Source organism: Callionymus lyra, chromosome 15, assembly GCF_982586985.1.
Source record: "Callionymus lyra chromosome 15, fCalLyr1.hap1.1, whole genome shotgun sequence".
NCBI classification, from domain to species: Eukaryota; Metazoa; Chordata; class Actinopteri; order Syngnathiformes; family Callionymidae; genus Callionymus; species Callionymus lyra.
Genome location: NC_141832.1, coordinates 21,708,886 through 21,733,411, shown reverse-complemented (window position 1 = coordinate 21,733,411; position 24,526 = coordinate 21,708,886). Strand labels below are relative to the sequence as shown.

The following is a 24,526-nucleotide window of genomic DNA, read 5'->3' as shown; positions in this document are numbered from 1 at the left end:
CTCTTTACCCTGTTGTGACCTGAAGCTTTGGCACATCATATGTGTTAAATAGCAACAGACAAAACACACCCACTTCCTTTCGATCACTCTTGAGATTTTTCACAAAAGATAATCTGATGATGCAAGACATACAGAAAAACCTGAATATTCATCTTTCACTTTTTAAAAATCTTTCTGTAATACCTCCTTGTCTTTACTCCACACATTTCTTGTATTTTTTTAATCAATACAGGGCATTATTATCACAAGCCGTTATTTGTATTCAACAAACATTTAGAGTAACTTAAACGACAAAGATTCCAGTATTATCTTCGTTATGAAATAGCTGTTCAAGGGCAAAGTTTGTAATGAAATAAAAGATGTATTATGAAGATGAGGAGTAATATTTCATGTGCTACATTGAAACTTAAAGGGCAACCAATGTGTTGATTTAAGTGTCTCTTGAATAGATCTGGGACCTCTATTGTATTGTCTGTTTGTACAAAACTCTCTTTTCACTGAAATATTTACATTGGAAACAATGCATTTCGGGAAATACTTTTTTAGAGTCTCCACCTTCTCTAATCTCAGTTTCAGGTTGATGCTCTGACTTCTGTCTTGTTGAGCTGGGTGAACTCGCAACAGGAAAATGAGCTTTCCTCAAAATCAGAATTATCTGTATTGGAGAGTGGTTAGCATCATTTTTTCAAGCAAGAGGAATGACCGTAGGCCTTTGCAAGCTCCTACACCTACATTTAAGTTGAAAACTAATCCTGTCCTAGGAGAATTGTCAAAATCACAAAACAGGATTTAAGAGTATTTTTTATGTTGTAAATCTATATTGTTGTAAAGTTTGTGTTCTTGCTCGTTCGTTTTGTGAAAATGCAAAGATAGAGATTGTATAAATGTGTATGTGTGTATATTTCTGTTCTCAACATAAAGCTTGGAATACTTTTAGTTACATTTTCAGTGATTTAAAAGGGATCAAAAGTAGGTTTTTGGCGACTGCTTCTGCCAGCGTGTGTACTGCTTTTATTAAAAACATTTAAATGTTTTATTTTGAGTTTAAAAATAAAATAAAAACAGATACACATTTCTTGTTTAATCTACCATTTTTCTGAAAACCTTCAAACGCCAAATTTCCAGACTCCATTCACAAAAGCTCCAGACTTTTCTACCCAAAACTATCACTGCAAAATGGGTTATCATGTGTTCAAAACCATACATATCTCATATAGCAATTAAAAAGATGTTCACGTCAGAGCATGAATCATTTTGGGCACATAGAGATCAGAAAACCATTTAAAGCATTCTGTGTTTACTTTTGTTGTCTTTGACTTATACTTAAATTTGTTTTGTTAAATTAGAATCCCAACCGCCGCACAGAAGGATTTCACTGAGCTCTATTCTCTGTTCACTGATGACTGTTTGCAGGGGGTTTTCAGCATCATCAATGATGGACAATTTTCTTTTAAAGATCTCCTGTGTTTGAAAAGTAGATATCTTGCATCACCAGCCTTTCATCGAATTAACTATGATTCATTTCTTTGTCCACCATGTGACCATAGTCTAAGCAGGAGGTCCTTGTGTATGACATGAGATAACTTAGAAATAACATGAGATAACTTTTATAATCTATTGGTTATTGTTTCTGAATTAAAGCTTAGCACTGTCAATTGCTACAACGGATGAAGAAAAGAGTGAAGTCAAAAGACTTGGGCAGGAAACCAAAAAAGGAGTGAACGTTTTCCTAAGGCGTTCGCCTAGGTTATAAACCAATAGCGTAGAACGTTAGAGGGCGGAGCATGTACGGAATAGAAATATAAGTTACCTGGATGTAACTCCAGTTCTATTAGTACATGCGAAGCACTCTAACTGTTTGTCCAGCTAGTTCTTTTCCGTCATTGAGTTTCCCACGTCTGATTTTTCTTCTATTTTAACTATTATTTTCTTATTGGTAGCAGAGGAAATGTCGTCTATTTTGGAATTAACGTGTACATTTATTCAATAAATGAACACACAAAGTTATTTTTTGTATGATACACCAGCCGTGGTGTCAAATTGATCCTCTAGTGAGGTGGATTTGTTAAGGTTGGACTAAGTAGGACGTCAATGCTGCCTATGGCTGAAATGCACAGCTCGCCACTGGAATTAGGTATAACGAAACATCATTTCAATATTTGATGATTAATGTAAGGATTTAAAATCAATTCATGGCATTTTTCTTAGGAACATCCCTTTTTAAATTTAACATGGGACAAGTGTTCTGTTGTTGCAACTGAGGAATTATCTTTGACTGTTCCTGTGGAAAGAAGATTCTGCTGATTTAGTATGATTCAAGAAGTTAATTTAAAGGAAAAGAAAAAAAAAGCTTTCATTCTTATTTAAGTGCAACTTGCCTCCATCGGGCACCAAGTCTAACCTTGTGACTTCTATTTGGAGACTCCATGATTCTAATACCTGCTTTCATGTTAATGTTATCTTTGGCCTTTAAAATCGTCTGCACCCTGAAACTATTAACACACTTTGTACAGTTTCATTTCGATTGACGAGCCAATTTTAAATTAATCTGTGTTTACTTATCAAGGCTGTGAACCAAATAATGAATAGCAAAATGTAAGGTAAAACTTTATTGATCCCTCAGGAGGTCTCCTTCGGGAAATTGCTTTTTTCCAATAGCCAATACAGCAATTTTTTATAAAAATCAAAAATAAATCAAAATAAAATAAGAACAAGAGAAATAAAGAGAAAGAACACAATTACTCAATCTAAGTCTAAAGTTAAAGACAAAGAACATAGATCAAAGAAAAACAACAAAGACAAAGGATACAAAGATTAACATCCAGATACTTTCACTCCACTCCTGCCCCTGAACTCAGAATTGTACAATGAATGAATGAATGAATGAATGAATCCTTGAGTCTATTTGTTTTGCACCTGGGTAGGAGCATTCGTGCACTGGTACACTGGTAGAACATGCAGAGGAGCTTCTTGCAGATGTTAAATGATCGAAGCCTCCTCAGAAAGTACAGTCTACTCTGAACTTTCTTATATACATGGTCTGTGTTGCAGGACCAGTCCAGTTTACTGTCCAGCCACACGCCGAGGTACTTATAGTTGTTAACTATCTCCGCCTCGTCGCCTCTGATGGACACTGGACGTGGCTTTGTCCTGGACCTCCCGAAGTCCAAGACCAGCTCCTTGGTCTTTGAGATGTTCAGCTGCAAGTGGTTCCTCTCACTCCAGTCCACAAAGTCACGTATCAGACTCCTATACTCGTCTTCGCTGTTGTCCCTGATGCATCCAACAATGGCAGTGTCGTCAGCGTACTTCTGGACGAGACTCAGCTCTGAGTTGTAGCAGAAGTCGGAAGTGTAGATAATTATAGAAAGGTTTCCTGCTTACCTTGATTATTCGGGCCAGTTTGTGTGACTGAAAAACCCTTGTCGGCAGCTGACACCTTGATCAAGACACTCTAGATCTAGAATCCGGGTCAAGGCACCACTTTTATTGGGCCTGGGCGTCGGAACTCAGACCTTATTCCTTTCCTGGTTCTTGTGCTTTGATCTGTGGAGGATCAATGATCAGGCCAGTAATATATTTAGGTCATTCATTCCACTCTCCTGAGAAAACAACCTGAAGCAATGACGTTCGATCAGGCTTCTTCCATCGACACGGCAATTTGGAAGATCAGTGCAGTTGCAGGACAGTTTTCACTCTTGGTCACATACAATAACTGCTAGAAAAGAAAATATTTTGTTTCATGGGATTCTTTTTTACAATACTTTTATGTTTATTTAATTCATGTACAGTGCATATTTATTGTTGAAGAAAATAAATGTGTTTGCTGAACTCTTTGCACTCTTAGCTTTACAGTTTCCTTTTACTTTATTTTAGTTTATTCTTGGTTTATTTGTGGTTTATTCGTCCTTGTCGGTTTACCAGGGCATCCCCCATTCTTCCGACAGGACATAGGACCAAGGATCACTATTAATTTATTCCATTAATACATAACACTACCCTAAAGGACACATTCATTATTTTTCATGTTACCTGTCCTCTGCACGGGCTTTCGTCTACGCATCTCAGAACCAACTTCCCCGGTTTAACTAGACAGTCTCCACTATAGTCCTCCTTCTGGAATCCTGTGTTAATATGTTGTTTTACCTCACCCAGGACTCTTCTTTTGGTTGTGCAACCTGAACTGTTGTTTGTGCCAGCACCTCCCCTTCCATGTATCTCCACCCTAATGCTTTAATCGGAGGTTAAGATTACCTAGAATGCACCCATCCATTCATTATCATTCCATTGCATGCAGTGAATCCTTATAATCACCCGTCCGGCCATCTTCAGGGCCAAAAGTGGTTCCGTAAGTAGACACTCTGGTCCTATTTCAGAGACATTTGACATTTGCACTCCACTACTTAATATATTTACCCAACCTTTTCGAAAAATTTTACAAATTTGGAGAGCATTCACCCAACTCAAGCCTGTATCCTCCTTTGCTAGTTTTTTTTATTGTATATTAAAGTTTTCACTGTTCTTTATATCCAATCTGTTTTTTTATCACACCACTGTTTAATGAAACTTTTGTGCCTGTTTCTGACGTCAGACCAGCACCCGTATACGCTCTGGGGGAACAAGGTCTGGCTCTCCACTAAGGACCTACCTTTAAAGATGGAGTCAAGACAACTGTCTCCCAGATACATCAGCCCCTTCGAGGTATCTAGAGTCATCAACCCGGTGGTGGTTCGGCTCAAATTACCCCGAACTCTCCGAATACACCCGTCCTTCCACATGTCCCGCCTCAAACCATTTGCCACTTGCCCACTGGTTTTTCTTTATCAACTTGTTTGCCTTTCTGCCTGCCTGTCTGCCCACGTAGTAATTCCGACCTTTCCTCACAGGATAACCGACCTGCTCCATCCAACCTTCCGCCTGCTCCTTGACCACCAGAACTCCTACCGGCCCTGTCTCCTTCCACCAGTACTGCAACACATTATGCTTCCTCCGGACCTCACCCCCCTCTAGCAAGACACTGACCCTTGATTATAGAGGTTTTTTTGAGCACAAGTCCGTGTTTGACTTCTCTGCTTTTCGGCCCTCGGGACACAGGATGTAGATTGGATTGACTGATAACCTGGGATGTTTATCTGGGACAGCTGTCCTCTGTCTCAATCGCTCCCAGCGGTGCCTCCAAAATGAAGCAGTAACTATAAATTGCTAAAAATACAAAATAAAGAACTCTTTCCTGTTATTTTTTTATATTAATTTTAACCACCACACTTGTACCTTTTCATTTTTCTAGAATGTTTTATGTTGTATTCTTTTAAACTGTGCAAAATACAGAGAAGACTTTCCTCTTCCCATAAACTCTCTCATGGAGCAATTCCTTCATTTGCACAGATGCTGCTTTTTATATATTTTATTTTGAAAAGGTGCAGCTAGAACAGGAGCAAACAAAGTATGAAGCAACTACAGATGTCTCAACATCACTTTTTATAAATAAATCATAAACTAGACTTGTAAACAGTGATATGTCCGACTTTGTCGAAGCGTGTGTCAAGTAATCCAGGAAGATTTTCACATAGTGTGTATCGAGGTGTGTTTTGAAAAAAAAAAGAAAAAGACTGAAGTCAAGCACTGTTGAGAAAATGCTTCTTTTTTTAAAAAAAACAACATTTATTTTATTATCAGAATCAAGTGTCCACATTATGGGATGGTAGTGCAAATTAAGCCTCACTAGAATTGCTCCAAAGATGAGCCTCATGAACCACTGAAGCCTCCTAACCGAGTAGTTCATCTTTGGAGCAAAGCCTCGTGAGGCTTCATTGGCACTACCACCCCATCATGTGGACAATTGGGAGCATTGCATATTCTTTGCGCAAATGATTCTGATCGTAATCTTATGTGTTTAAATAACTTGTTTGCTGAAATACTTTTTTATTTAAAAAAAACAGTTTTCAACAGTGCTTGACTTCAGTTTGTTTCTTTTTTTTAAATAATTTCACCAGCTTTAGAAGTTACAGAGCGCTTCTGGAATCGGTCACGTGACGGGCCAGTACGCAGAGGACTTGTCGAAAATCTTACTGGAATACTAGACACACACTTCAAAGCCGCGACACATCACTAACAATAAGTGTAAAGCTATGAAATCATTTTGCTTAAATGATTTAGACTCAGCTTTAACTCTCTTAATTCTCACTAACGTCACAACATACGTCACCAACACACGTTGAAACACGCTTCGGAGCCTTGACGCTTTTGGACACATGACTAGCTTCCTGCCCAGTGGTCCTGACACAAACTGCTAATCCAGCCTTACACCCCAGCTCGGACTCTTAGGTCTGTGGATCAGAATCTAATGGTGGTTTGCTGAACACGCTTCCGGACCAGAGGAGAGAAATACTCCCTAGCTGTTGCTCCTAAGCTTTGGAACGATCTTCCTTTCCCTCTGCGTTTGATGGATCTACTGACTCCTTCAAAAAAAACACATTTTTATTTGTGTAGGCTTTTCCCTGATTTTCTAGGACTCCTGTTTTTGTCTTATGTGTCTTGGCCTTTGAATTATAAATTTTAACTGTGAATTGATGTGTGAGTGATGACATACAACTCTACTGCTCTTTTGATCCAACTGAGCCCCAGAGGATGAACAGCTTAGTCAATTGTTTGCTAGAAATCAAACAATGGCTGAGTGAAGACACTTTACAGCTAAATGTGGACAAACCTGAAACACTGGTGATTGCTCCTGATGATAAGATTCCAGGGTTGAGTCAGTACTTGGGTGACTTAGGTCAGTCTGTCAAACTGAGCCTGAGAAACCTGGGTGTTGTATTTGATAAAGACATGTCTCTTGTTCGACATTGCAGAAAACTGACCAGAAACTGTTTCCTTCAACTGAGAAAAATCTCTAAACTTAGGAAAATGTTGTCGGAACATGATCTGGAGCTTGTAATCCATGCGTTTGTTTCTTCTCGTCTGGACTATTGTAACAGTTTGTTTTCATGTCTTAACAAGAAGGAGCTGTCTCGTCTGCAGTTGATTCAGAACTCTGCAGCGAGAATTCTGACTCGCTCAAGTAGAAGAACTCACATTTCTCCGGTCCTTAAAACTCTTCACTGGCTTCCAGTTTCTTTCAGGATCAACTTTAGAATTCTGGTTCTTACTTTCAGAGCTATTCATGGTCAGGCTCCTCCTTACATCACTGATCTGATCAAGCCTTACACCCCAGCTCGGGCTCTGAGGTCTGTGGATCAGAATCTACTTATGGTTCCTCGCACACGGCTCAGGACCAGAGGAGAGAAATCTTTTCAGGCTGTTGCTCCTAAGCTTTGGAACGATCTTCCTCTCTCTTTGCGCTTGATGGAGTCTACTGACTCTTTTAAGAAACATCTTAAGACGTTTCTATTTGTTCAGGCTTTTCCTTGAATTTCTTGAACTCCTGTGTTGTTCTCAGTATTATCTTGATCTTTAAAGTATGTACTTTTTTGAGTATTGTTTTGATTGTTTAAGCGCTTTGTGACCCTGGTCTCGAAAAGCACTATATAAATAAATATTACTTACTTAATTACTTACTTACTTATTGGTTTTGATTGTTAAAGCGCTTTGTGACCCTGGTCTAGAAAGGTGCTTTACAAATAACATTTTCTTACTTACTTACGTACATACTTACTATGGAGGTATTTGGATGTTTTTTAAGTGTGTCTTGTGTTTACATTAAAATAGAATATCAATATTTTTCGGCCTCTAATACGCACATTAAATAATATAATCTTCTTTTTTTTTAAGCGTGCTCCTTCTTGAGCGCTTTATATATGGATTCATTCTTGTTGTGCTGACTGACCTTAAAGCCCAATTGTGTGGTACACGGTAGTGATGGGCTGATGGAGCTTTGAGAAGCAACATCATGTTGTTTAGAGATCAGTAGGTGGATGAACTCCAATAGTAGTTGCCAAGCAGGTTGACGTCAGCACAGTGAATTGACATATTTTGTAGTACAAAGGTGAGCATCTAAAGTTGTATGAGCAGACATGTAAAAAAAATGCATGGAGCGCATCTCTTAAAGCGAAATAACCAGATTGTTCTGTTTCTAATAGGATGAAGCTTATCATTCTCTCTCTCTTAGAGCCAGCTTTCTTTGTTAATACAACAGCAATCAGCAGTTGGATATTCCTCTTGACACTTCTTCTTTTTTGATTCTGTTATGAAGCCTGTAATCCGGCAGACCATATAAAGACTTGCAGGACTAGTCAAGCCAGGGGCGCTATGTACTTAGAATTGTGTGGATTTCCTACTAACAACAGGCTTCACTGAAATCTACAAATAAAAAAGATATTCGGATGAATTTGTCATACTTTTTCCTTTCACATCCAAATCAACGTGGAATTAAGCACAGACGTGTTAATCCCTTTCAACATTTTAATATGTATTGAATATTTTATTGAACCTGTATCTGGTTTTCCCCTCTTGATGATCAAAAATAATAATATTATATTATTTAATTTTTTTCATTACTTTTCAGTTTGGGTAAGAAAATAAGTGGAGAAACTGACACTCAAATGACCACTTGTATTTTCAAACTCTCTTTCACGCATCTGTGGAGCCTCATGTTGTCAAACTATACACTGTCCTGTTACGCACAAAAAAATAAGATAATACAAATAATGCAGCAACCCTTGGCTATTCATCCTCGATGCACTGGCTTCCTTTAGTCATCAAAAAACATGAAATATGACTTTTTTTGTTGTTGCCTATTTATTATATTAGTTAAATGTTCTAAGATAATAAATCATTTGATTTATTATCTTAGAACATTTAACTAATAATATAATGCAAACAAATGAACTATACTGTTTGACAAATACCACAGGATATATGTGGAAAAGTGTTTATGTACATGAAATGTGGAACTTCAGCGACTAGTTTAATAACAAATTGTGGAAACAGTTATCAGAGGCCTTGTCGAAAATCTTACTGGAATACTAGACGCACACTTCAAAGCCGCGACACATTCGGACACATCACTAACAATAAGTGTAAAGCTATGAAATCATTTTGCTTAAATGATTCAGACTCAGCTTTAACTCTCTTAATTCTCACTAACGTCACAACATACGTCACCAACACACGTTGAAACACGCTTCGGAGCCTTGACGCTTTTGGACACATGACTAGCTTCCTTCCCAGTGGTCCTGACACAAACTGCTGATCCAGCCTTACACCCCAGCTCGGACTCTTAGGTCTGTGGATCAGAATCTAATGGTGGTTTGCTGAACACGCTTCCGGACCAGAGGAGAGAAATACTCCCTAGCTGTTGCTCCTAAGCTTTGGAACGATCTTCCTTTCCCTCTGCGTTTGATGGATCTACTGACTCCTTCAAGAAACACATTTTTATTTGTGTAGGCTTTTCCCTGCTTTTCTAGGACTCCTGTTTTTGTCTTATGTGTCTTGGCCTTTGAATTATATATTTTAACTGTGAGTTGTTTTTGATTGTTATAGCGCTTTGTGACCCTGGTCTAGAAAGGTGCTTTACAAATAACATTTTCTTACTTACTTACATACTTATTATGGAGGTATTTGGATGTTTTTTAAGTGTGTCTTGTGTTTACATTAAAATAGAATTACAATATTTTTCGGCCTCTAATGCGCACATTAAATAATATAATCATCTTTTTTTTTAAGCGTGCTCCTTCTTGAGCGCTTTATATATGGATTCATTCTTGTTGTGCTGACTGACCTTAAAGCCCAATTGTGTGGTACACGGTAGTGATGGGCTGATGGAGCTTTGAGAAGCAACATCATGTTGTTTAGAAATCAGTAGGTGGATGAACTCCAATAGTAGTTGCCAAGCAGGTTGACGTCAGCACAGTGAATTGACATATTTTGTAGTACAAAGGTGAGCATCTAAAGTTGTATGAGCAGACATGTAAAATAAATGCATGGAGCGCATCTCTTAAAGCGGCATAACCAGATTGTTCTGTTTCTAATAGGATGAAGCTTATCATTCTCTCTCTCTTAAAGCCAGCTTTCTTTGTTAATACAACAGCAGTTGGATATTCCTCTTGACACTTGTTCTTTTTTGATTCTGTTATGAAGCCTGTAATCCAGCAGACCATATAAAGACTTGCAGGACTAGTCAAGCCAGGGGCGCTATGTACTTAGAATTGTGTGGATTTCCTACTAACAACAGCCTTCACTGAAATCCACAAATAAAAAAGATATTCGGATGAATTTGTCATACTTTTTCCTTTCACATCCAAATCAACGTGGAATTAAGCACAGACGTGTTAATCCCTTTCAAATTTTAATATGTATTGAATATTTTATTGAACCTGTACCTGGTTTTCCAACACGTCCTCACACCCAAGGCGTCATACCGTCCTACGCCGTGCAATGTCCCCCTGGCGTCCCTAAGGTAACGTTACAGGGGGGACAAAAACGTCGGTATTCGCCTACCCGGGTCACCCAGTAATATACAGAGCACCCCCCAACGTCGGATTCAAACGACCCGGGTTACATTTGAGGTGTCGCCTAACTCGTCGTTGCCATGGTAACGTGACGTGTCGCTGTTGTCATTTGGCTACCGTAATTCTAAAACTATGAAGCGCACTTGAAATGTTTAATGTCAACACTGCGATTCTAACCCCGATTGTGCTTAACGACCTCGATCCACTTTAAGGAGATGAACATAAATCGGTAAAAAATGCTTAATTTGTATTTTTTGAAGCTTGGATTGTTCACGCATCGCGGAAGTCAAGAGGCTCTCGCGGATTAATACATGCTTAAAAGGTCCTTTAAAAGTGACTATATTGTATATTTTTAGGTGTTTCAACTCCATAATGTTGACATTGTTTTATGAATGAGTAAAATAAAGTCTGTGTTATTTCGCTTGATCCTCTTTATAATCCGGTGCGCTTTCCTATGAAAATAGAATCTTTCGTTGAGATTGCCTTTATGGACATATGTTTTATTTGTATTTAGCTGCGATTATGAGCGTCTACGTGACGTTTGTCAACATTAATTGCGATCCTGCAGAGCTGACGTCACACACGCTAATGAACTGATCCTCCAGCGGGGACGTCACACCACAGGAATAAAATGAGATATTGTGCTTGTTTGTTTAAAAGCGCCATGAATACAATTGTAGATGTGTGCTTGTATAAAGACCGAGTTAAGTTTAGTTTAAATTTAGCGTCAGCTAAAAAGTTTTCCAACTGCCGCACACGCAACTTCCGCCAAACTTCCTGATGTTGACATCACAATTGTTGACAAAGATCGATAGCATTTTGTGCTCAAGTTTGTGCAGTAACTTGACGGAACCAGGTGCGCGTCACTCGTCTATTGAGGTAAGATATCATTATAGCTTTAAGACTCAGAAATAAGGTTTCATTGCGTGTAATGTAACTTTCTGTGGTGCGTTAACACGAGAGCTAGTTCGCTAAAACTTAGCTTTTTAAATTATAATGTAACTCACACACGTATTTTGTTTGTTATTTTGAAGGACGAAAATATATTTATATTCCAATAAAAAGTTTGCTATATTGGTAGGTCATGGTAGGCGATTTATTTTATTAATATTCAAGATATTGATTTCATTTATCACTTCCGCATATTAATACAGATAACATATTTATCGTATTTAAGTATATAAGTATACGTTTATTTTAACCCTTTTGGATGAGGGATTTGATCTGTTGTTGTTTTCTTTAAATGAAAGAATATATATAAAATAATAATGAAAAGTATTTTAAATTCCAGCATAAAGAGGTAAACCAGATGGAAACACCATCAAACACTGGATGAAGGAAACATGGAGAGCTTATCTCTGAATGATCAAGTATACTTGCTTGTATTTATTGATTTATTATATTCAAAAGGGAGCACCAGTATGTTTTTGTTTTGTTTTTGCATGGAAGTGACCTGCAAGAACTGCCCAGAACTCCAGACCTGCTTGACATGAAACCTTTCTCTCTGTGGTTCCTGACAAATGATTTCAAATTTGAAGTAAGTGAGTAAGTAATATTTGTAACATAGTGAACACAAACTTATAAACCTACAGCACATCCCATCATGTAAATAATCTAAAATGCAATTCTATGTTCTTTTCTAGGTGAGATGGAGAGCTGCATATAAGGTGCTGGACTAACCATCGGAGGTGGAAGGGGTCAACATGTCAAAAGCAGGTGAGACGGTTACATCATACACACTTTGGTCATTAAAATAGTCATGTTTGGTAATAATGATCAATACATTTCTGTGGCAGGACGCAGTGACATGCTGACGCTTATGGTCAAGGTTTTCTGGCTTCTGTTGTTGGAAACACTTGGTCGTGCCCGTCAAGCTGGTAGGTACCAGACTGAGGAGTCTTTTTCAATAGATTTTACACTTCAAATGATCAGAATCATACCACTTCATTAATACAATGTTTTCCAGGTTCTGTTGACTTTCGGACAAAGAGGATTCGACGTTGTTATGGCAGTAAGGAGACGGCAGGAAGTGAAAGATTCTTGAGAAAGAGATAAACCACCTCTGGAATTCTCTGTCAAGTTGTTGTGATTCCCTGAAAGAGTTGTCTCGCATGGCAGCGTCACAGCAAGGTAAGAGTTTAGCAAGTGAAGAACAGAAGTACAGCTGCTCATTCTTATTGTCTTATTCTTTTAAGATGCACCATGGGCTTGACTGGTGAGGCTTTGAAGGATCTTCAGAGCCTTTGAGGAGCAGCAGCAAGTCAGAATGACGTCACTCGAACCATGACTCGGACCAGAAACTACTACACACAAGTCTTCGCTGAGGACGAGACCATCAACGTCGTGCAGATTGACTCTGATGGTTACTCGTGACATTTGTGACGATCTGTGAACATTTGTTTGATATGAAACCTGTAATAAAGCACAATTTGATATCATTTTGAATAATGCTCCCATAGTATTCATCCCAACATGATCAATGCAGTTGTAACTTCAGAGATGCCTATAATTGATACCAATGAATGCTTAAACAATTAAAATAAAGTTTTTATGATAAAAGTTCATATCTTTTATTATGACAGGTTGATAAAAAGCAGCTCATGAACAATATTCATATTGGAGTTAATAGCTTATCCAGTGTCAAAAGTTAAAAGTTTACTACTATTGGAATAATTACATCTATAATCACACGTAATCAATAATATGTATTGCACAAGTACAAACATAATCATACATTAGTAATCAATAACATGTACATTAATTAACAGAGGCTTGATATTGAGGCTAGTGTGAACTATCATGCTCATTTTCAGACCCCCAGGGGACGCTGGGAATGAACCGGGGCCAAAAACGTGTTTTTCGTGACTGTTGCTCTTTTGCTCTTATTTGACCTATGTGACCCTCAGATATATAAAACTTGGTCTGTGTGACCTCTTACACCTCTTAAATCATATGCTGGTAGAACCATAATGATAGTCCCTCCCAAACCGGAAGTAGCTTCAGGAAGCACCTAGAAAAACGCCCTTGAAAACATATGTGTACAAATGGAACATGAAGAACCTCTAAAAGTTTCAGATCATTTGAATTAACAATGGTTGATTTATAGAGCTTCAAAGTCCAGATTTCTCCAAGTTTCCCATGATACCATGGGGCACAGGAAGTTCATAGCAACATAAAACCACCACAGCTCAACTCAGAATGGAGTCTAGAATAACATATCCAAATATCAGCTCTGAGGTCCAAGTAGAAAAAAAATTGCCTAAGTCCATTCCTGAAGGATCAGGTCTGCTTATTCTGTTACACTCAGAGACGATCTTGACAGAAGAATGACAACCCTTCCCTCATTTTTGGACTCATTGACACCAAACTTCTCACAGGATAGTAGGAGACCATCTGAATGTGTCATATAAATATCAGCTTTACAAGGGCCTTCATGCCTCTTGAAGATAGAGAATTAACCCTTTGATGTAGCACAGGCCACTACAAACAAATGAATCATGTTAGTGTGTATAGTTTTCTGAAAGTATAACAGCAGTCCTGAGTCACCTATCAATAACATAAATATGTATATTTTAAAGTTCAAACATGTACTGTGGCTCTCACAAAGCTTTTAGACGTGCTGTCTTCTATTTCATAGTTTGAGTGTAATTTAGAAATAGCTCTTCAGTTGCTATTTTAAACGATGATGATTACTGATGAATTAAATCAATTTTTACTGCTTACCCATATCACATGGAATGACACAATTATGAAAGTTATTGCAATTTAGTTGATTTCAAGAAAGCAGTGGTTTACCTCTATTTATATCTTAAATATCTCCACTGTGTTTTGCTGCATGTTTGTTTGTTTATGTTTTATTTTGTTTAATACTTTGGGTGTTAAGGTTAATAATTGAGTAGTGAAGGGTTAGGTATAGAAAAGCTTATGCTTCATCCTTCTTACTTTTTCGACATGTTGGGTAAATATTATTGTTTGACTATAATTATTGTTTGACTAATGTCATTGGTTTTGTTTGTTTTTCTTAAGTTCACTTTCTTATGTAACATGTTTGAAATAAAGCATTCATTCATTCATGATCATTAACATATGATGTCTGCTTTGCCTGAATATTGTTCATGTTGAACTCTATGTCGATCTCAAACTAGGGTAAACAGAGACCTTTTTACAACTTTTAAATCACCAATAGTCATTTTCACAACACATTACTGCACTGATGATGAATACTATGGGACGTTATTCAAAATTATATCAAATTGTGCTTTATTACAGGTTTCATATCAGCAAATGTTCACAGATCGTCACAAATGTCACGAGTAACCATCAGAGTGAATCTGCACAACGTTGATGGTCTCGTCCTCAGCGAAGACTTGTGTGTAGTAGTTTCTGCTCCGAGTCATGGTTCGAGTGACGTCATACTGACTTGCTGCTGCTCCTCAAATGCTCTGAAGATCCTTCAAAGCCTCACCAGTCAAGCCCATGGTGCATCTTAAAAGAATAAGACAATAAGAATGAGCAGCTGTACTTCTGTTCTTCACTTGCTAAATAAACTCTTACCTTGCTGTGACGCTGCCATGCGAGACAACTCTTTCAGGGAATCACAACAACTTGACAGAGACTTCCAGAGGTGGTTCATCTCTTTCTCAAGAATCTTTCACTTCCTGCCGTCTCCTTACTGCCATAACAACGTCGAATCCTCTTTGTCCGAAAGTCACCAAACCTGGAAAACATTGTATTAATGAAGTGGTATGATTCTGATCATTTGAAGTGTAAAATCTATTGAAAAAGACTCTTCAGTCTGGTACCTACCAGCTTGACAGGCACGACCAAGTGTTTCCAACAACAGAAGCCGGAAAACCTTGACCATAAGCGTCAGCATGTCAGTGTGTCCTGCCACAGAAATGTATTGATCATTATTACCAAACATGACTATTTTATTGAGCAAAGTGTGTATGATGTAACCATCTCACCTGCTTTTGACATGTTGACCCCTTCCAACTCCGATGGTTAGTCCAGCACCTGATATGCAGCTCTCCATCTCACCTAGAAAAGAACATAGAATTGCATTTTAGATTATTTACATGATGGGATGTGCTGTAGGTTTACAAGTTTAAAATAAAATAAATCGCCTAACATGACCTACCAATATAGCAAACTTTTTATTGGAATATAAATATATTTTCGTCCTTCAAAATAACAAACAAAATACGTGTGTGAGTTACATTATAATTTAAAAAGCTAAGTTTTAGCGAACTAGCTCTCGTGTTAACGCACCACAGAAAGTTACATTACACGCAATGAAACCTTATTTCTGAGTCTTAAAGCAATAATTATATCTTACCTCAATAGACGAGTGACGCGCACCTGGTTCCGTCAAGTTACTGCACAAATGTGAGCACAAAACGCTATCGATCTTTGTCAACAATTGTGACGTCAACATCAGGAAGTTTGGGGGAAGTTGCGTGTGCGGCAGTTGGAAAACTTTTTAGCTGACGCTAAATTTAAACTAAACTTAACTCGGTCTTTACACAAGCACACATCTACAATTGTATTCATGGCGCTTTTAAACAAACAAGCACAATATCTCATTTTATTCCTGTGGTGTGACGTCCCCACTGGAGGATCAGTTCATTAGCGTGTGTGACGTCACCTCTGCAGGATCGCGATTAATGTTGACAAACGTCACGTAGACGCTCATAATCGCAGCTAAATAAAAAGAAAACATATGTCCATAAACGCAATCTCAACGAAAGATTCTATTTTCATAGGAAAGCGCACCGGATTATAAAGAGGATCAAGCGAAATAACACAGACTTTATTTTACTCATTCATAAAACAATGTCAACATTATGGAGTTGAAACACCTAAAAATATACAATATAGTCACTTTTACAGGACCTTTTAAGCATGTATTAATCCGCGAGAGCCTCTTGACTTCCGCGATGCGTGAACAATCCAAGCTTCAAAAAATACAAATTAAGCATTTTTTACCGATTTATGTTCATCTCCTTAAAGTGGATCGAGGTCGTTAAGCACAATCGGGGTTAGAATCGCAGTGTAGACATTAAACATTTCAAGTGCGCTTCATAGTTTTAGAATTACGGTAGCCAAATGACAACAGCGACACGTCACGTTACCATGGCAATGACGAGTTAGGCGACGCCTCAAATGTAACCCGGGTCGTTTGAATCCGACGTCGGGGGGTGCTCTGTATATCACTGGGTGACCCCGGGTAGGCGAATACCGACGTTTTTGTCCCCCCTGTAACGTTACCTTAGGGACGCCAGGGGGACATTGCACGGCGTAGGACGGTATGACGCCTTGGGTGTGAGGACGTGTTGGGTTTTCCCCTCTTGATGATCAAAAATAATAATATTCTATTAGTTAATTTTTTACATTACTTTTCAGTTTGGGTAAGAAAATAAGTGGAGAAACTGACACCCAAATGACCACTTGTATTTTCAAACTCTCTCTCTCACGTATCTGTGTAGCGTCATGTTGTCAAACTATACACTGTCCTGTTACGCACTTAAAAAAATAAGATAATAGAAATAGTGCAGCAACCCGTGGCTATTCATCCTCGATGCACTGGCTTCGTTTAGTCTTCAAAAAACATGAAATATGACTTTTTTTTGTTGTTGTCCATTTATTATATTATATATTCTAATGCGCACATTAAATAATATAATCTCTTATTTTTTAAGCGTGCTCCTTCTTGATCGCTTTATATATGGATTCATTCTTGTTGTGCTGACTGACCTTAAAGCCCAATTGTGTGGTACACGGTAGTGATGGGCTGATGGAGCTTTGAGAAGCAACGTCATGTTGTTTAGAGATCAGTAGGTGGATGAACTCCAATAGTAGTTGCCAAGCAGGTTCACGTCAGCACAGTTAATTTACATATTTTGTAATACAAAGGTGAGCATTGAAAGTTGTATGAGCAGACAAGTAAAAAAAATGCATGGAGCACATCTCTTAAAGCGGCATAACCAGATTGTTCCGTTTCTAATAGAATGAAGCTTATCATTCTCTCTCTCTTAGAGCCAGCTTTCTTTGTTAATACAACAGCAATCAGCAGTTGGATATTTCTCTTGACACTTGTGCTTTTTTGATTCTGTTATGAAGCCTGTAATCCAGCAGACCAAAAAAAAGACTTGCAGGACTAGTCAAGCCAGGGGTGCTATGTACTAAGAATTGTGTGGATTTCCTACTAACAACAGCCTTCACTGAAATCCACAAATAAAAAATGTATTCGGATGAATTTGTCATACTTTTTTCCTTTCACATCCAAATCAACGTGGAATTAAGCACAGACGTGTTAATCCCTTTCAACATTTTAATATGTATTGAATATTTTATTGAACCTATACCTGGTTTTCCCCTCTTGATGATCAAAAATAATAATATTCTATTAGTTAATTTTTTACATTACTTTTCAGTTTGGGTAAGAAAATAAGTGGAGAAACTGACACCCAAATGACCACTTGTATTTTCAAACTCTCTTTCACGCATCTGTGGAGCCTCATGTTGTCAAACTATACACTGTCCTGTTACGCACAAAAAAATAAGATAATACAAATAATGCAGCAACCCTTGGCTATTCAACCTCGATGCACTGGCTTCCTTTAGTCATCAAAAAACATGAAATATGACTTTTTTTGTTGTTGCCTATTTATTATATTAGTTAAATGTTCCAAGATAATAAATAAAATGTGTAATGCAAAGAAATTAACTATACTGTTTGACAAATACCACAGGATATATGTGGAAAAGTGTTTATGTACATGAAATGTGGAACTTCAGCGACTAGTTTAGTAACAAATTGTGGAAACAGTTATCTGAATGGGTGGAACCTTTTGTGCCTTGTGTACTAAAACCAGAGCTTAGAATGCAACATGGATATATTGTGGCCTTTGGTCCATTAACTTTATTTTCATTTTGCACAAACATTGCCCGGTGGGCATATGCGGTCCTGCACTGTTTTTTCGAACTGTTTACCGTGTTGGTAAATCAGTGGAATGTTTATTGTGAATGTGCAGTCAAACGTTCCCGCTCTCAAGCGAGTAATTTTTATTTTATATTTTTATTATCTTTTAGCATTCATTTTAGTATGGCGTATACGTATATAATAATTTTAATCTAATATATATATATATATATATCTAATATGATACATCTACCTTCTGGGTCTGAGATTGAAGATTTAAATAATTGTATTATTTATTTACATTGCAGTACCTCTTTGTCTGGAGTTGTAATTGACTAAAAAGTTACGTTGGCTATTAGGCGATGGCGTAATTGTATTACATGTTTAGTTTTTTTGGTTGATTTCTAAATCATATGACTTTTGACTAATTTCCAAGCCTACAAACATTCTGGCTGGTAAACCTAATCATGTCCATCAAACAACATGTCTGAGTTGTGCGTCCAAATGTGTCAGTGTATTAGTGGTTGAAATGTGAAACATAGTGTGAAGAAAACAAACACAAAGTGTTGTAGGCCCATGAGGTGCTGTTGTTTGACTGCATCCTAAACATCAATTGAATAATCTAACAAAGAAAACAACTAAAAAATATAACCTGTTCTTCTTGTTTTTGATTGACACATTTATTTTACTTAATCTGTTTTACACTTCACACAGTGTGTTCATTATCCTACTATGGTTGTCTCCTGCTCAGTCCGTGGCAAAGATCACAATAATACATAAACAGTTCGGACAATAGTAGAAAAAAGGTCTGACTCAAAATAATTCAATGCCAGCTTAAAGAAAACATAGCGTTGAGTATTAACAGCATAGTGTGTACTGAACAATCATTCCAAAAGGGTTAGACTGCTACTGATTCATTTTTCATATTTGTAAAAGTACATATTTCTTCTTTGTTCCATCAGGTTCTGTTCAAAGGAAAATATTATTTACAAGTCCCCAGGTGAAGACGGATTACACCCTGAACATGAAGCTTTAACAGGTTTTGAAACTCTGCAGGCATTTTGTGGTAGTTTGTTGGTGATCTGTTGTCATAGTAGTGATGTGGCAGGAAATAGAGTCCAAATGGATGAGCATTGAAGGGCCAAAATCCATACACATTTACATTTTGACAAATTTCTAGTGCCATGCTCACCATAAATAAACCACTACTGAGTCGAGCAGCCTTCACGCCTCTGGAACGCCAGAACTGAGTCAGCTTACTCATATATACAGGGTTCAGAAAGACAGGATGAGATGGACTCTTGATACCTTTAAGGAAGTTTATAGTTTTAAAGACCAAACGGTTTTGGCCAGGTATAGCAATCATGGCATCTCCATGTGGTTTTATCTTCTCTGCCAATATCTGTGTGTAATTTGCATGTCTTTTCCTGAAAATAAAAGAGGAATTAGAAGACGGCTTGAATTAGTTAGAGACCTTAAAATACTCACATTTCTCTGAAAATGCTTGGGTTGGCCGTCACAAAACTAGATTTATTGCCCACGTGTGTTTTGAAGTCACCATGCAAGGGAGGCAAATTACACCTAAACATAACAAGAACAGGCAAAAACATTTTCGGTCAGAGTAATGGACTATGTGTAAGAGAGGTGAAGAGGAGAGTGCAGCAAGGTGGAAGGTGGAGTAAACTTGGGTCATCTGTAAAATAATTGTAGCTGATGAAGGAGAGGAGAAGAGATGATGCTGTAATATGTTTTAAGAGTGAACAAGACAAACACGATTGGAAACTATTGGTACAGAATGTAGTTAAGGATATGTGGAAAAAAGGAATATTACAAATGAAAGTGCGAGTATTCATGGGTGTGTCATGAGGAGGTAGAGGAGGCTCCACTGTATTTGCAAACCACTGATGTAAAATGCCGAAAAATCGAGAAAAGATTATGCAGAAAACATTTCTTAATAACCTGATGACAAAATCCGCTGAATCTATCTTCTTCCCACAGTGACTGTCGTAGAGAATTCCTCCATTTCCAACAACAGAACATGTATCCCAGGTTTTATTGGAAAAAGGATTTTCCTGTTGAAAAAATATTCAAGGAGGAAAAAAAAAAGTATGAACTGTTAGCACTTGATAGGATTTCCATTTCCATGTGAATAAACAAATGATATAGCAAGCATGTTTTCACTATTAGACACATGTATTACATACAGGTGGAATAATCTTGACCAAAGACTTTGACATGTGAGAGTTGACTCTGGTGAGGATTGCGTCTTCTAAGCCATTGCACTGTTTGTTCAGCAGAGATCTGTGGGAATAGATTTATTTGATCTGTAATTATACTGAAGAGCTTAGAAGAACCTCTGAAGAACTTGAAAACATTTAGATTTCTGCACTTATTTGCCTCACATCTTTACAAATGCATTTGGTTTTGCCTCAAAATCACACTGCAGCATATCCCATAATTCCTTACCTGAATTCTTTCTGATGCTGCTGTTGCTTCCACCAGGTTCGAGAATACATTTCCACAACATCCTTAATGAGCTTCCTGTTAGGGAATTCTTATTAGAAAGTGTGTTCAAAGACTTAACCTAAACTAAAGTTTTAGTTATTCTTACTCACTTGCAGCCTTTGCAGAATTGTTTAAGTTTAAGGGGCTGTCTTCTCATCGTTGGTAGATTATTTACCATCCCACTGGTGAAACAAAGATAATAAAAAAGATCAATATTAAATATATTATTCTCAAGAAAACAAAGGAATTAGAAGAAATGCCTCAAAACGGTGTTGCCGTGTCCTACATAAACAGACCACACACTGTTTACATGTTTTCTCCACAGGGTGAAGTAAAGCAGACTCTGTTTTTTTTGTTGTTTTTTTATCAAACTTTACATTTTTTTTAAGGCTTGTGTTATTTCAGAGACAAGGTGAACCGAAGTCCCAAAAACAAATGTGTTTTTGGTATCCCTTGTGTTGTCTCTGGGTCAAGGTGAACAACCTGCCTGGCTTCCACAAATACATATGCAGTGGTGGAGGTTGTTTACCTTGACTCAAGGTAAGGTAAGGTAAGGTAAAACTTTATTGATCCCTCAGGAGGTCTCCTCGAGAAATTGTTTTTTTCCAAATAGCCACAGAAAATACAGCAATTTTGCATAAAAAATAATAAATAAAAATAAAATAAGAACAAGAACATAAAGAGAAAGAACAATGTGATTCAATCTAAGTATAAAGATAAAGAACTCAGAGATAACACAAGGGATAATAATGCAGTGCAACCGACCTGCTAAACGATTGATTTTACATTAAGTGAATCTTTTTATTTGTAGGCATAATACAACATATTTTCACTATTTAAGGTGAGCTTCAGAGCTTCAATTCTTTATCTATTTTATTTTTTTCACAGAGAATAACATTTGTTTTTAGCATAAATAATAGTGAGAGCAGGACATTTAAAAATGTTAATGTTTAATTCATCTTTTCTCAAAAATGATATGTAGAATTTTTGTGACGACCATGCGCTGTTGTCCGTACTAGTGTAAGTAGTGGTGCTGTAATGAAAGATGGACCCGTTTTTTGTTGCGGAACGCCTTTTGTTAAATTATTAAGAATAAGTTAGTAAGTAAAGATATTTTGGTTTCCTTCAAATTCATCTTTGTGGGCGTTTTCTTTTCATTGAATAAATGCTGCGACTTTGAGACGGTCTGTTACATAGTGGTGGCCCGTATGGGGAACGAGGATATCATTCTTGTGTAGAGATTTATATTTTGTTCTAAAAAAGACAATCATTTATAATTGTGTTGTACAACTGTTAAACTCCGTTTATTTGTGTTTGTAAATGTCATCCTTCTGACTGTATCAACAATAAACAATAATTTCTTGATTTTGGTTCAGGGCTAAAGGTGATAAAACAAGAGTATTGTGAACGTTGTATATCTTCTCTTATAATACAATAATCTCATTTTTAGAAATTCTTATCATTATCAGAAAATTATGTCCTTCACTGATAGACAGAGCTCTCTCAGGGATGCAGCTTCTGATCATGTCCACAGTTCACCAGCCAGCTCATGTCCCAGTTATGTGGAAATCAATGATCGCCTCAAGTTTATGAGACCACCGCTGTGACTCATGCTACTCTGACATTCTGTCGAAACTTGAAGGGTCCACTTGAAAGACTGAGTACACTCAGCTCCATTGCCCAGTACAGCTGCTTATTAGACTCTCCATAGGCAAAATAAACTCTTACTTCCTTTTAAGTTGGTTTGAATCGAATACATGTTTAACAATAGATGATGTTTAGAAAAAATATGATTGTTGACTTAACGTCCAAGCAATGGTTCAAATGTAAATGACAATGAATCCCCTGGAAATTACAATTTTATTTTTTTGTGAGTGATAAAAATGCATTTGAGTCATTTCTAAAATAATTAGCTGAGGTAAATGATGCGATTAGATACAAGAAGGAAAATGAAAGTTCCACTTACTCGTTAGATGAGAACAACAACACAGTAACTGCCAAGCTTCCAAGTGTTAGAAGATAGAGAAAAATCAAGCCCTTCATCTCTCTACCCTGTTGTGACCTGAACCATTGGCACATCATATGTGTTAAATAGTAACAGACAAAACACACCCACTTCCTTTCGATCACTCTTGAGATTTTTCACAAAAGATAATCTGATGATGCAAGACATACAGAAAAACCTGAATATTCATCTTTCACTTTTTAAAAATCTTTCTGTAATACCTCCTTGTCTTTACTCCACACATTTGTTGTATTTTTTTTAATCACAGGGCATTATTATCACAAGCCGTTATTTATATTCCGCAAACATTTAGAGTAACTTAAACAACAAAGATTCCAGTATTATCTTAGTTATGAAATAGCGGTTCTAGGGCAAAGTTTGTAATGAAATAAAAGATGTATTATGAAGAAGAGGAGTAACATTTCATGTGCTACATTGAAACTTAAAGGGCAACCAATGTGTTGATTTAAGTGTCTCTTGAATAGATCTGGGACCTCTATTGTACTGTCTGTTTGTACAAAACTCTCTTTTCACTGAAATATTTACATTAGAAACAATGCATTTCGGGAAATACTTTTTTAGAGTCTCAACCTTTTCAAATATCAGTTTCAGATTGATGCTCTGACTTCTGTCTTATTGAGCTGGGTATACTCGCAACAGGAAAATGAGCTTTCCTCAAAATCAGAATTATCTGTATTGGAGAGTGGTTAGCATCATTTTTTCAAGCAAGAGGAATGACCGTAGGCCTTTGCAAGCTCCTACACCTACATTTAAGTTGAAAACTAATCCTGTCCTAGGAGAATTGTCAAAATCACAAAACAGGATTTATGAGTATCTTTTATGTTGTAAATCTATATTGTTGTAAAGTTTGTGTTCTTGCTCATTCGTTTTGTGAAAATGCAAAGATAGAGATTGTATAAATGTGTATGTGTGAATATTTCTGTTTTCAACATAAAGCTTGGAATACTTTTAGTTACATGTTTAAAAAGGTTTTCAGTGATTTAAAAGGGATCAAAAGTAGGTATTTGGCGACTCCTGCTGCCAGCGTGTGTACTGCTTTTATTAAAAACATTTAAATGTTTTATTTTGAGTTTAAAAATAAAATAAAAACAGAAACACATTTCTTTTTTAATCTACCATTTTTCTGAAAACCTTCAAATGCCAAATTTCCAGACTCCATTCACAAAAGCTCCAGACTTTTCTACCCAAAACTATCACTGCAAAATGGGTTATCATGTGTTCAAAACCATACATATCTCATATAGCAATTAAAAAGATGTTCACGTCAGAGCATGAATCATTTTGGGCACATAGAGATCAGAAAACCATATAAAGCATTCTGTGTTTACTTTTGTTGTCTTTGACTTATACTTAAATTTGTTTTGTTAAATTAGAATCCCAACCGCCGCACAGCAGCAGACAGAAAAGAGCACACAGATGAATAACTATAAATAAGAATATTAAATTAGATTGCATATGACTTTATTAATCCATTGGAAATTTCCTTCTGGGTATTAGGGGGAAAAAATGAGTAAAGCCAAAATAAGTGCAAGTATCACTTCTGTCCAGACAAGAAAAACCATTGGGCAGGAAACCAAAAAACGGGATTTAGGTTTGAACTGCTTTATTTAGCAAAAACAAAAAGCT

The 24,526-nt window shown here is 37.1% G+C and overlaps 1 protein-coding gene across 1 annotated transcript; it reads right to left on the bottom strand.

The window, feature by feature from the left end:
- Positions 1-19,024: 19,024 nt before the first annotated feature.
- On the bottom strand, positions 19,025-22,917 carry LOC148065345 (alpha-2,8-sialyltransferase 8E-like). The gene is made up of 7 exons (XM_087810149.1): positions 22,841-22,917; positions 20,985-21,056; positions 20,836-20,910; positions 20,574-20,670; positions 20,329-20,441; positions 19,858-19,950; positions 19,025-19,796 (listed from the first exon to the last, which is right to left on the bottom strand). Exons 1-7 carry the CDS (start codon positions 22,915-22,917, stop codon positions 19,352-19,354), a joined length of 972 nt encoding a protein of 323 aa, XP_087666275.1. The 3' UTR covers positions 19,025-19,351.
- Positions 22,918-24,526: the final 1,609 nt, after the last annotated feature.